General features: G+C 39.2%; 1 protein-coding gene across 2 annotated transcripts in view; it reads right to left on the bottom strand.

Annotated features, from left to right (window-relative positions):
• Positions 1 to 14,890, bottom strand: part of RNF126 (ring finger protein 126) — a 133,480-nt gene that overhangs the window by 114,737 nt on the left and 3,853 nt on the right. The window contains exon 1 of one of the 2 annotated variants that reach the window (XM_053702842.1): positions 8,898 to 8,951. The exons of the other annotated variant lie outside the window; for it this stretch is intronic. Within the exon in view, the coding sequence (XP_053558817.1) occupies positions 8,898 to 8,936 (39 nt within the window). The 5' untranslated portion in view covers positions 8,937 to 8,951. Of the gene's footprint in view, positions 1 to 8,897; positions 8,952 to 14,890 lie in introns of those variants that run through there. 2 annotated transcript variants of the gene reach the window in all.

Below are 14,890 nucleotides of genomic sequence, written 5' to 3'. Positions count from 1 at the left end.
ACGATATTTATTAGTTATATTTGGAGTATTTTAGTGATACTGGACATCCAGAAGTCAGAATTATTTAATATTTAGGATTTTTATAACCTGTGTTTTAGTTCTAATATTATAGAAATTTATATTGGATATACATCACTCTTCTGTAATCTGCTTTCAACGAGCTCATCTTTAGATAGGTGTCCAATCCTTTATTTTAGGAGTTCATTTGTCTAGATACTCAGTATATACAATATTTTTATTTAATATTTTTTATATTTAATCTGTGATTGTTTTTTTTATCTGTTATTTATTAAAATTCTGATATTTTGAGAAAACCTTGTCTACTGATAGATCACTTACCTTAGCGTTTTAGCGCCAGTACTTTTTCTATCTAAGTTCGTGACTCCCGTGGGGTCCTTTTGAGAGGGGCCCTTCTGTACTTGGCAAAAGGTAGAAATTAGCGCTGATTCTCTCCAATCCTTTAACACTATTTTCTAATGCCTAGAGATCCCGAACCCAAGCCTGAGTGAAGCTGGAAAGTCTGCCCCCTGCAAGATCCGATCTTGTATCGGGAGCATGTCCTTCATGCTGTCTTAGAGTCAACAGCAGGCTAAATGGATTCTTTAAATTTCAAAGGACATTATTTCCGTCAAGTTAGATGCCAACGAAGTCTTCCCCTTGTAAGGAATCGCTAAAAACTTAGATTTAGAGCATACATCCGTATAGCAAGGCTCTAACCCTAAGGCTCTGTGAGCTGGAACAGAGAAACCTGAAACCAATGCTCCAAAGTTGATAACTTGAAGGGAAGAATTTGAAATAAAGGAATTAGCCAATTTGAAAGCTTTTATCCTATCCTGGATTTTATCCAAGGGAGTTTCTGACTTAGTCGTATCAGACAACGCATCAAATTAAGATGCCGTCGCCCTAGTGACGGTAGTAAAGTACACAGCTGGATGCCATTATGAGCCCTGGCTCTAATTTTGTCCGTAGGACCTTTAAAAAATCCAACTATCCTCTAAGGGTATACTAGTTCTCTTCGCTGGAAACTACTCCTACCCTAGGTAATGTTTGTCCAGCCTCCTTAACTGAGTCGGCTATGGGAAATATAGGGAATGCGGTCTCTTCCATTGCTTATAACTTACTGGGCGTACTAGGATAGATTACTAAATGAACGGTACCCATGGGTAGATTCAAACTCTTGACCATTTACTTGCAAGTCTGGCATGCTAACCACTAAGCTATGACAGAGAATACCGGAAGTATTGGAGCCGCCCAGGGTAGCTAAAACCTCCTAAAGTAACAAATGGAGGTGTTTAAGCTAAACAAACTGAAAGAAAACCAACCTCATGATCAAATAAAGATATTATTCATTTGAGTCTGAGAATTCTCTCTCAGGTAATCCCAAAGTATCTTCCTCTTTCAGGTAACAGGGAAGAACCATTCAGAATAACAACTACTGAGTCAATTAGAGCTGCAACAACTAATCGTCATAATCGATAATAATCGATTATGAAAATAGTTGTCAACGAATCTCAATCGATTAATCGATTAGTTGGTTTGCAATTAGTTGGTCTGTGCACAACACCAGCTGCTTCACTACAATGAACTCCTGCATATGGTATTGTGTTTTATGGTTATGTCCTTAGCCTAAAGGACATCTACAGACGTCTACTTTTCACTTTTTCAGGACAGTATACGTTTACAACTACCCCTGGCTTATGTGCAACCCAGATATAATAGTCATCATTTGTATTATTTATATTAAATCTGGTGATTTGGAACTATGCTTTTCATGATATAGTGCCAAGCTTGTTGTTTACACCTTGCCCCTAGATTGATGGGAGTTATTTAAATTGATGTGCACTATTATCTGTTTGCACAATTATTAGCATATTGCTTGCTATTGCTGATTATATGTACTGTATAAATAAATGTGTAAGGCTTTGCCCTGTTATTGATATACAGTCCTTAACGCTTTTTGATTTTGTTTTTATTAGTTTTTTTTTATATTTTTAATAAATTGTGATAATATGTACCAGATTCAACCTTTATAAGTATATATCTGTTATTTTTAGAGCGGACTAGATATTTTCCCCTAAACTTATAGCTGGTTATTTACCATTGCATATAGATATTCAAGATATTTTTTATGTTAGAATGAAGTCAAGGGTTACTTTATTGAGAGGCCCCTTGCCAAGGTAGAAAACACTTAGCATTGGTGAAGAGCTAACAAAGATAAATATCCCACTTTGGTGAAATTGGCAAAACCCTACTTATACACCTCAACAGCCTTTTCTCTGCTGCAGGAAATATAGCTGAAGAGAACCAGCCTTAGCCAGAAGCATGTGGACATGTTGAGATGTTTGCATTTCAATGCAAAGTTTCTGAAAGAGTGAATAACAGAATGTTATTAACAGTGATAGCCTAACTCTTTCTAGTTCTACCTCTTTTCAAACAGTTTGTGGTTTTGTTTTGTTTAATTATAAAACTGTGCTCTACTGCATAAAAATTGAAGAAACAGTTGAGTTAATGTAAAGTTTTAGTCTGAAGTTTATATTTGTAACACTCAATATATGGATTTTATTTAAAACATAGAAAACTATTATTGACTCTTTTTATCCGATTAGTCGATTAATCGAAAAAATAATCGGCCGATTAATCGATTTTGAAAATAATCGTTAGTTGCAGCCCTACTCTAAATGATTGAAAATAATTCCTCTAGTAATGTTTTCTTCCACGTAGGAAAAACATATAATGCATGAAATGCAGAGAAACTCTGGGTGGAGTGTGAAAGGAAATGCCGGGCACTGCATGTGGGCCATAAAATTTTGTGGGACACTATAGGAGGAATTTGTGGCATAGATTGACCATTGTCAAAAGACTCCTAAACAGCAAACGCCTTAGAAGGGAGTAGGTTCAGAAAAGAGTGATTTTTTTTAATAAAAATTGATACATAAAACACGTTACCGTCTCTAATTTTTTATTGAGGTAGTAAGTAATAACAATAAAACAGAAAATATGTCCAGGCACGGATCAGAAATAATAATAAAAACACATACATTTCTCATATAGGAAGTAAACGTGGGCTGAAACATTGGTGTACTAGTGTAGCAGTTGTTTTCACGATATCCAACCAGTAGTGGTGCTATATATATGAATAATATATATATATATATATATATATATATATATATATATATATATATATATATATATATATATATATATATATAAATAAGAGTCAGTGTTATGTAATATAGCAAGTACAATAGCAGGAGAATAACAGTTGACATGAGTTATAGCACTACCTCTGACACCATGAACATAAAATGTAAAACAATATAAAGGAAACACGGGTGACTGGAACATATAACAATGAAACCTCGATTTTTAAATCATATAACTAACGATCCCTACCCCGAGGTAAGAGGTACTCTGTAGACTAGAAATGGTGAGAGGTAGGGAGTTGGCTTTTGTCTGGCCTCACGCAGGACAGAGTGTATGGGGGGGATGCAGTGGGCAAGAGCCGCTCGAAATGGGGGGGAAAAGGGGGGGGGCGAAGCCGGTTAGGATGCTGAAAAGGTAAAAAATTACTGGGCCATTAAACCTAATAGTTGAAAGAGCTCTAATATGGAGATTGAATATCAACAATGCTGTGGTCAGAACTACTAAAGGCACTATGTTAAACTTGTTACTATACTCAAGCTGTACCTTTATACTAGAGGGTACTGTATTAGACTTATTACTAAACAACAGCTGTACCTAAATATTAGAGGCTCTTTATTAAACTTGTTACTATATACACGCTGTACCTATGTACTAGAGGCACTGTATTTTATGTATTACTATATCCAAACTGTACCTATAGACTAGAGGCACCGCACTAGACTTGGTACAATACACAAGCTATACCTATACGCTAGAGGGCACTATATTAGACTTGTTACCATAAATAAGCTGTATCTACAAACTAGACACACTGAATTGGACTTGTTGCTATACACAAGTTGTATCTTTATACTAGAGGATCTGAATGATACTTGTTGCTATACACAAGCTGTACCTATATACTAGCGGCCTTGTATTATACTAGTTACTACTCCATACACAAACTTATTAACTAGAGACACTGTATTAGACTTTTAACTATATACAAGTGGTACCTATAAACTAGGGGGCCCTGCACTAAACTTGTTATTATACCTAAGCTGTTACTATATACTGGAGGCACTATATTAGACTAATTACTATACCCATGCTGAACCCATACACTAGAAGCTGTACTTATATGCTAAAGAGCCCTGTACTAGATTTGCTACTATACACAAACTATACCTATATACTAATGGCACTGCATTAAACTGTTTACTATACACAAGCTGTGCCTGTATACTAGAGGGCACTGTATGAGACTTATTACTATACACAAACTGTACCTACACATTAGAGGCACAGTATTAAATTTGTTACTATACACAAGCTGTAGGCTTATCACCATATGAAAGCTGTATCCATATCACATGGGATAGACTCCACGCAGCATAGATAAGATTCACACTGATAACAAGCTGTACTTATAAAACACAAACCCTAAGAACAAACAGGTTAGTATATAACAAACAATAAGATGGGGAGTGTGTCTGTGCCTATATGGCTAGTGTAAGCAAAGAACAGACCTGGGCATAACATAATAGTATATATCTAGAAGAAAGTGCTCTTTATCAAACAGCAGTAATAAACATGCTTGCATATAATAAGGAATAAAGTAGAGTGATTGTATGTGTCAATATAGTCAGTACAGGCTAATAGCATACTCAGGTATAATGTAGAAGTATGTGTCTAGAATGTACATATCGTAGCATGGTTGAATAGCTGTGCTCATGTATGGAGTCTAATACAAACACGCAAATATTACTAATGAAAATGTAAATAGCTGCTATCATTTAGATAGCTCCAACCTCTAAAGTAGTGTTAGTAGCAGAAAATTACATATCTATCGTGGAGGTTTTAAGTGAACCTAATATAAGCTGTAGAGTGAAGCTGCTGCTATGGCTAATATAGTTACAAGATACAGAAATTAATACATATGAAGAGTGTTATGAAAACAGTAAGAAAACAACTAAACCCTGGGAAAACAAGCCCAGCATTAAATTGTATATTTATGGGCATATGATGAAGTCATTAGCCTATTCCTGCCTTTTGGAGAACCAAGGATGGTAGGGTTGCAGATTTCCATAATCTCATGAGTTGCATCAGTGCACTAAATAGGCACCAGGAAAGTTGGGAGCGTAGAATATGTGCCTGATAAGAGTCCCCAGTGTCGAGTGGGCTTCAGTGTAAAAAGGAAGGATTCGCCCTTGGGAGTAGTAAAAGCGTAGTAGCTCAGTGGAAGGGCTACATGTACTTGTGTTTCCTGTAGAGAACGTTTGCTAATCATAGATCTGCTCCGTCTTGTTATTAGTGAAGGCTGTGTGACTTCCATTTCCTTGCTCCCAGAAGGCATAAAGTTTGTCCCATCCTTAAAGCATGGAGCTGTAGAAATGTAACCCAGGTGATCATCTAATTTCCCATCACTAAGGGGTAGTACATCCCAATCCCAGACAGCAGCTACTGGAGACTGTGGTAGTTCTATATTCAAAGTAGTGGCCTTCTCAGGACCCGCCGTAATCTCAGTGATTCCCCGAGCAAAGACAGCTCTCATGTCACACTGCACATTCCGTGCTGCAGTGGAGCGGGTATAAGAGTTCCAGTAGACGTTAGATGATTCAGGGGAATCCTCTACCGGCTCGTTTAACTCCGGTTGTAGAACGCTCATAAGTAGTTGAAAATGTTGCCTGAGGTCTCGATAGGTGCGATCCGATGAAAGCAGCGTGCCACTCTCCCAGTACTCCATGACGTCTATTGTATTAGGGCAGTGTTCAAAAGTGCTGTCTAACTCGGGAGTTGGTCCCGTAAGCACCGAGGGGCTGTATGAGGGTAACATTGTCTGTCATAGAATCTCAGCAGACGGGGTCCCTGATATCCTTAAGGTAACACTTATTCTGAAGTCCACGTGGTCAACAATATGGCTGCTCCACATATAGATTATGTGTGAACTGCGATTTGTAGAAAAATGATCCGATTTGTCGCCACAGGGTCTCTCCTTCTCACTGAACCCCTAAGTATGAATCCATAGGTCATCAGCTATAATTTCACTCAAACTAGAGCAATACTGAACCGGCTGGCTGTAAATTAAAGATATTGTTTGAGCAGAGCTCTCCTATTATGCGACCGCTTAGATGCCCGGTCCGCTCCGCCTCCCGTAACTTTTTATTTTTTGTGTGCAGAACAAACTAAAATAGTACACAAGTAATGCAGAAGTTAACCACACCTCAACAAAACCCTACTGAGTTGCCCATCTGCCCTTCTAATATGTTTTTGTGTGCTAGAAACACAATATAACAAAGACAATGAAACTGCAGAATGAATTAGTATTGTTGTTTTATTCCAGTCGCCGCAAAGGGGAGACCGATGGAAGATTATTGCAAATATGTGTACAATGTAAGGGCTTAACTAGAACCTGCCACTCTGCACCAGTGCTAGTTTCTATTTGTCCGTTCCTCCAGTAAAACCCGACTATGCGCTAAGCACTCTTCCTATCAGGACAGAATGCGCAGATGGATTCAATCACTCAAGATGGGGTCCGTGAGTGATACAATACAAGCGCAGAGGAAGAGGCGTGCAGCAGTAAGATCTGCCCATCGTGGGCGTAGCCAAAAACGGAACCATCTCCCGGTCGGTATATTTCAATGTTCAAACCGCCGGTAGAACCCCTCAGAGTCTTATAATCATGGCGCGCAGCACTAATGTCCGCCTATGTGCTAAGCACTTTACATATTTGGGCAGATTGCGCAGATGGATCTAGTCACTCAATATGATGAAGGGTCACTAGGACAGTGTACTATAAAAATTTATTTTCTTTGATGTGTTCCATATTATCTATTTTACCTGCTGGAATATATTAAATTGATTACAAAAAACGTATTTGGCTTTAGTTTGTCATTTTAAATAGCCGATTCTGCCTGTTGCATCCCCACCTATACTGAACACTTCAATACTTAAGTATTTGAAAAAGCAAAAGCTGTGTAAACATAACCAGGAGAAGTTATTACACTCCCAGAGGGGATTATAGAGAAAACTACGCAAATGTTCCTTTTCAATTGTTCTCTCTTTCCCCGGGGGGGGGGTCAGATGATCTAAAAGTCTCTGGAATGATTAAACTATTAATGGATGCTCACCTGTACTTTTATTTGCATGGTGGAATGATCTAAAGCAATGGTTTTCAAACCTGTTGTCAGGCCTCACTAACAGGCCAGATATTCCGGATTACCTTGGGTGAGAGCAGGTAAAGTAACCATGTTTAGTAATCACCTGTGCTCTGATTCAGAATTATACTCAAAATGTGGCCTGAGCACAGGTATGAAAACCAGTTCTCTAAAGCTACTTTTTACACTTAAAACAGTGGGTCTCACTAAGGGTTGTATACTGTGTTTTTTGTATGGGGATGAAATGCATACATTTCAAAAATGCACAATGAAAAATTGTAAAATTTGTATGTAAATCACACAGGAATAAATCTTAAATATGCGCAACATAAATCAGAATGGGTGTGCAAAAAACAGAGAAATTCATAAGTACACAAGTATAAATTACAAAGCGTAATTGTTGCTTTTTTTTGTAAAATGGGCTGCATATGGGCGTGTATGAAATTGTCTCAAATCTAAGTGCAATTAAACATTTTCGCCCTGCAGATCTTTTTTTATGCCACTTAAAAGGTGGTGAGTTTTTATCAAAATACTCATTACTTTGAAAGAAACACAATGCATATAAAAATAAGTGAATTTAAGGTACATTTGTGTTTGGTGTAATATTTAAGTTTAAACATATGCTGGTTTCTCCCGCTGTACTTCATCCTCCTATGCAAGCTTTTAACATAGCAGTGAGCTCATTATTTCTACGGGAGACCTCTCGCAGGGACAGCCCATTTTCTTTGATAACTGCACCAAGACTGTCCCCGCGAGGCTAAACCTGTTTTTTTCTCCACATTTTTGGTAGCAAACTTTTGATCATCAGCCTTTAAGTATACAGAGATAACATACGGAGGCTATGTGAGTGGATAAGGAGAAATAATTTATAAATTATTGATCTCCATGCAAGCGTAATCCATTTTAATGGGTTGTGGTTTCAAACACCACCACTAGCTGGTTCATTTTCAAAAATAACCTTAAATGAACAATTTCCCATCATGTTATACTCTTCAGCTTGTATCACAAGTCATTTGTACTATAGCGGGCCATTAAGATACCTAATAAAAGGAACTAAAGTATTCTAAAGATTTTCTTATTACATTCAATGTACACAAAAGTATGATTGGAGAGAAGCTGTGAGTTTAGAAAGCTTGCTTTACATACCAAAAATATAAAAGTCAACAGATATTAAACATATCAAACATGTTTCTGTCCCCCATCATTAAGTCGGTCAGTCTTTTCCAAAATATTCTTTCCCTGTGTCAATCCTCGTCACTCTACGTACCTACTATAAAAATTCTCTGTGCCTCTTCCCACCAAAATGCCCATATTAATTAGTGTTCAGCCACACCCATTACCAACAGGTGCATAAAATCCAGCACATAGCCGTTAAGTCTGTATAGACTGGCAGTACAATGGGTCATACTGAAGATTTGCACTGCCATAGGATGTCACAAGTCAGTTTGCAAATTCATGCCCTACTAGATCTGCCCTGGTCACCTGTAAGTGCTATTATTGTATATTGGAAGCGTCTATAAGTAACAACAGCCCAGCTATGAAGTGGTAGACCATGCAAACAGGGCTGAAGCACTCAGAGCATAAACATCAGCTATTGTCTGTTGCATCACTTACCACCAAGCCCTTCTCTCTCCTTCGAGTGCAGGTTCGCATAAGCTGCCCGCCGGAGAAGCCAGGCGGACAGGGGCAAAATGTCTGTCTGCCCCTGCAAGATAAATCAAGCCCTTAGTGGTTGGAGGTGCTGTGTTAACATTATGAAGTTACACAGTAAAGATTACTGAAAAATTATACCATCTAAAGCACTAAAAGTGTTCCCATATATTTGTTCTGTGTTATGCTAAAACATCACTTAGTTTATTATTAAAAAAAAAAGGTATAAGAATGTATAAACGTCATGCTAGTCATGAATAACCATATATTTTCTTATTTATTTCAATCAAAATAGTGTTTAATTCATCAGATCTCTTAATTTAATTTTTCACTATATAATACAAAGATGAGTAATTTGTATCGCCAGACTCCCAGGACATTAAGTTATGGGCACAGGACAAGCACTATCTTTTTTCAAATAGCCCAATGGGCAAGCAGGGTGCAGTCTCATCCCCTATTTCTGCCCTACCATATATTAACCCATCTCTATGTCTTTCCAGATGTGTATGGGCAGCCAATTGACTTCTTAATACAGTTAAGTGTGTGCTTGTTCGGATTGGTCTGTTTCTGTCCTCCCATGTAGTGGTATAACAGTGTGTACGCACTTTACCCAAACCACTGTAAAAAGCCAGCGATTTCTTGTGGGAGTGCAGAAATTTAGAGCAGGCTGAAGGAACATCTGTGGCAGAGAGTCTCCCGTTGACAACAAAAGTGAGTACACCCCTAAGTGGAAATGTCCAAATTGGGCCCAATGAGCAATTTTCGCTCCCCGGTGTCACAGGACTTGTTAGTGTTACAAGGTCTCAGGTGTGAATGGGTAGCTGGTGTGTTAAATGTGGTGTTATCGTTCTCACACTCTCTCATATTGGTCACTGGAAGTTCAACATGGCACCTCATGGCAAAGAACTCTGAGGATCTGAAAAAAAGAATTGTTGCTCTACATAAAGATGGCCTAGGCTATAAGAAGATTGCCAAGACCATGAAACTGAGCTGCAGCACGGTGGGCAAGACTATACAGTGGTTTCACAGGACAGATTCCACTCAGAACAGGCCTCGCCATGGTCGACCAAAGAAGTTGTGTGCACGTGCTCAGCGTCATATCCAGAGGTTTTCTTTGGGAAATATATGTATGAGTGCTGCCAGCATTGCTGCAGAGATTGAAGGGGAGGGGGGGGGGGTCAGCCTGTCAGTGCTCAGACCATATGCCGCACACTGCATCAAATCGGTCTGCATGGCTGTCATCCCAGAAGGAAGCCTCTTCTAAAGATGATGCACAAGAAAGCCAGCAGAGAGTTTGCTGAAGACAAGCAGGCTAAGGACATGGATTACTGAAACCATGTCCTGTGGTCCGATTAGACCAAAATAAACTTATTTGGTTCAGATGGTGTCAAGCATGTGTGGCAGCAACCAGGTGAGGAGGGAGTACAAAGACAAGTGTGTCTTTCCTACAATCAAGCATGGTGGTGGGAGTGTCATGGTCTGGGCCTGCATGAGTATTGCCGGCACTGGGGAGCTACAGTTCATTGAGGGAACCATGAATGCCAACATATACTGTGACATACTGAAGTAGAGCATAATCCCCTCCCTTCGGAGACAGGGCCACAGGGAAGTATTCCAACATGATAGCGACCCCAAACACACCTCCAAGACGACCACTGCCTTGCTAAAGTAGCTGAGGGTAAAGGTGATGGACTGGCCAAGCATGTCTCCAGACCTAAACCCTATTGAGCATCTGTGGGGCATCCTCAAATGGAAGGTGGGGAAGCACAAGGTCTCTAACATCCACCAGCTCCATGATGTCGTCATGGAGGAGTGGAAGGGGACTCCAGTGGCAACCTGTGAAGCACTGGTGAACTCCATGCCCAAGAGAGTTAAGGCAGCGCTGGAAAATAATGGTGGCCACAAAAAATAGACACTTTGGGCCCTATTTGGACATTTCCACTTAGGTATGTACTCCCTTTTGTTGCCAACGATTTAGACATTAATGGCTGTGTGTCGAGTTATTTTGAGGGGACAGCAAATTTACACTGTTATACAAGCTGTACACTCACTACTTTACATTGTAGCAAAGTGAATTTTTTTCAGTGTTGTCACATGAAAATATATAATAAAATATTTACGGAAATGTAAGGGGTGTACTCACTTTTGTGGGATACTGTGTATGTATATGAATTGTAATGCCTAATATGCTTTAAACAACCAATAATATAAGTACTAATCATGAAATGTAAAAAATATTTTTAACAAGTAATGCAGAGGCATCTCATGAAAAAGTGGCTGCAGTATGTGGGTCATATATATTATTTATTTATTTTTTACACACATACCAAAAGATACCTGGCTTCTAGATTCTAGGTACATTTGTCTAGCACTGGCCTATTTTACATGTGTGCAGCTGTCACTTTTAGGTTGTGTGAATGAGAGATATAAGAAAACTGGGTATGGGTGTACCTAGGTACACACAAGCACAAAAGAGGGTGCTTCCTAATACTAAATCTAAAAACAATAACTAAAATACAAATAAAAAAATATAATATTAAAAGTGTATATATAAAAACCATACACCAACAGAACACAAAAGTCCAATGTAATCCAAAAGGCGGCAGCACTCTGTCAAAGGACAGTCAGATCCTGGTGTGTGATGATCTATAGAAAAAAAGAACAGAGGCGCCACCATGGCCTAGTACCACCAACACAGTAAGATAATGATGCAAGATGTCAAATTATACTCACAAAGGTGAAGCACCCAACGATGCTAATGGGGCAGACTGGAATTTTCGCAGTGGTCCAGCTCACTGTATAGAACCAGCAATGATGTCTAGTCACAAATCCCTTGGGGAAGCCTTCTTAGCTTCAATGTCTGTGCTCAGGAACAAGGTTCCCTTATTCACTCCAGTTACGTCAATACCTGATATTATTATTGGTTATTTGTAGAGCGCCAACAGATTCCGTGACTCTAATATTTGTCAGTTCTCTGGCCGTGACCAGCAACAGCTGCACAGGAAGTAAATGGGAGGAGAACAACAGTGAGTGGAGGGAATAAGGGAACCTTGTTCCTGAGCACAGACATTGAAGCTAAGAAGGCTTCCCCAAGGGATTTGTGACTAGACATCATTGCTGGTTCTATACAGTGAGCTGGACCACTGCAAAGTTCCAGTCTGCCCCATTAGCACCGTTGGGTGCTTCACCTTTGTGAGTATAATTTTACATCTTGCATTATTATCTTACTGTGTTGGTGGTACTAGGCCATGGTGATCACTCTAATGAAGGCTTAATTTCTCCATATATTTATTAATGGCCCATATATTCTTACATTCCCTTACAATGTGTGTTATGTAATTTTGTAAGAGACAACGTTATCTATTTTCCCCATACATATGTGCTGCAATTAATTTATTCTGAACCTGCTACCAAAAGATTAAATTGTGATTCATTTGGTGTTCAGATCTATTTTATTGTGGATGTGTATGTCATGCTGAGTGTTGCCCTGTTGCCACTACCCCACGTTAAATAAATATTATGTATTACTCAAAGGTGTATTACTACTTTTGTAGTGCTGTTAATTCAAAAGCATATACCTTTGAAACTCTAGAACATAAAAATCACCAATTGCTTTTTTTGTTTTGTTTTTTAAATTATGTTATAATATTTTAAAAACTATAGTTCAATACAAATAATACTAATGCATGTGTACTAATCTACAATAATATGACAGTGCTTGGTAATCTTAGTAATAGGATAGAGAATGTGTTTTCTAGTATACAGCAATAAAGGCTACGACTACCTATTTACTTTGATAAGAAAATATTTAACCCCCTAAACCCTAATGTACCTTACCTTACTCGCCAGCTTCTTCTGCTCTTCTGGCTTCTTCAACAGCGTGTCAGGTCGTGCCTTTGAACTACATGCAGCGCGCCCCTGCACTGGGTAACGTTGGCAGTTGCTTTACCCAGCGCAGGAGCACGATACTTGTAGTTCAACGTGTATGAACGATTGCACTGTAATTAGATAGCACACCTGTGGTGCACTGTTGAAGAAACCAGAAGAGGCTGGCAAGGAAGGCAAGTACGGTTGTGAGGGGGGGGTCAAATCTTTAAAATCCTTTTCTCTTTTGCAGGTGTTGCTAGGTTAATGTTTAACATGAATGTCACATAACTATGTGCAGAATTATGTATGTTGACTGGCACTTTAATATTTGCATCACACACAATTCTGCAAGCTTGCTATTATATCTATAAATTTTTGTTAAGTCTGTCTCTAGGCTGTTAATAAATACCTTATTTAAATACTATTATATTAAATTATTTTGCGTGTCAGGACAAGTAGATTGGATATATATATATATATATATATATATATATATATATATATATATATATATATATCAATCTATGGCTGGATATATATATATATATATATATAAAAAAAATATATATATCAATCTATGGCTAGAAAAAAACACTGTCTGTCATACCACCTCACTCTAGTGTTAATATTGCACCCTTTACGCCGTTAGGATGTTCCATGCCGCCCTAACAGTGCTGGGCCTTAACGCCTTTAGGACGGCATGGAACATCCTACCTTATATGGTGTCCTGCCACCCCCTTTCATGTAGGCAAGGATCAGCCTGGGGGTGTGCCTAGTAGTGTAGGCAATCCCCCATTATCCGACCCCGGCCTTGAAATCGACAATTGCGTGATTTAATTTTTACTACTAGTGTTTACATAAGAACTTCGTTCAGATGTGAACACTATTGCATGAGATAGAGATAATAGAGATAGAGATCTTTGTATGACAGTGTGTGTGTGTGTGGTGTCTTTGTATGACCGTGTGTGTGTGTGTGTGGTGTCTTTGTATGTGTGTGGTGTCTTTGTATGACTGTGTGTGTGTGTGGTGTCTTTGTATGTGTGTGGTGTCTTTGTATGACTGTGTGTGTGTGTGGTGTCTTTGTATGTGTGTGGTGTCTTTGTATGACAGTGTGTGTGTGTGTGTGTGTGGTGTCTTTGTATGTGTGTGGTGTCTTTGTATGACAGTGTGTGTGTGTGTGGTGTCTTTGTATGACAGTGTGTGTGTGTGTGGTGTCTTTGTATGACAGTGTGTGTGTGTGTGGTGTCTTTGTATGACAGTGTGTGTGTGTGTGGTGTCTTTGTATGACAGTGTGTGTGTGTGTGGTGTCTTTGTATGACAGTGTGTGTGTGTGTGGTGTCTTTGTATGACAGTGTGTGTGTGTGTGGTGTCTTTGTATGACAGTGTGTGTGTGTGTGGTGTCTTTGTATGACAGTGTGTGTGTGTGTGGTGTCTTTGTATGACAGTGTGTGTGTGTGTGGTGTCTTTGTATGACAGTGTGTGTGTGTGTGGTGTCTTTGTATGACAGTGTGTGTGTGTGTGGTGTCTTTGTATGACAGTGTGTGTGTGTGTGGTGTCTTTGTATGACAGTGTGTGTGTGTGTGGTGTCTTTGTATGACAGTGTGTGTGTGTGTGGTGTCTTTGTATGACAGTGTGTGTGTGTGTGGTGTCTTTGTATGACAGTGTGTGTGTGTGTGTGGTGTCTTTGTATGACAGTGTGTGTGTGTGTGTGGTGTCTTTGTATGACAGTGTGTGTGTGTGTGTGGTGTCTTTGTATGACAGTGTGTGTGGTGTCTTTGTATGACAGTGTGTGTGTGTGTGTGGTGTCTTTGTATGACAGTGTGTGTGTGTGTGTGGTGTCTTTGTATGACAGTGTGTGTGTGTGTGTGGTGTCTTTGTATGACAGTGTGTGTGTGTGTGTGGTGTCTTTGTATGACAGTGTGTGTGTGTGTGTGGTGTCTTTGTATGACAGTGTGTGTGTGTGTGTGGTGTCTTTGTATGACAGTGTGTGTGTGTGTGTGGTGTCTTTGTATGACAGTGTGTGTGTGGTGTCTTTGTATGACAGTGTGTGTGTGGTGTCTTTGTATGACAGTGTGTGTGTGGTGTCTTTG

The sequence above is a fragment of the Bombina bombina genome, chromosome 2 (genome assembly GCF_027579735.1).
Source record: "Bombina bombina isolate aBomBom1 chromosome 2, aBomBom1.pri, whole genome shotgun sequence".
In the NCBI taxonomy this organism is placed as follows: domain Eukaryota; kingdom Metazoa; phylum Chordata; class Amphibia; order Anura; family Bombinatoridae; genus Bombina; species Bombina bombina.
This window is presented reverse-complemented; position numbering and strand designations above follow the sequence as displayed.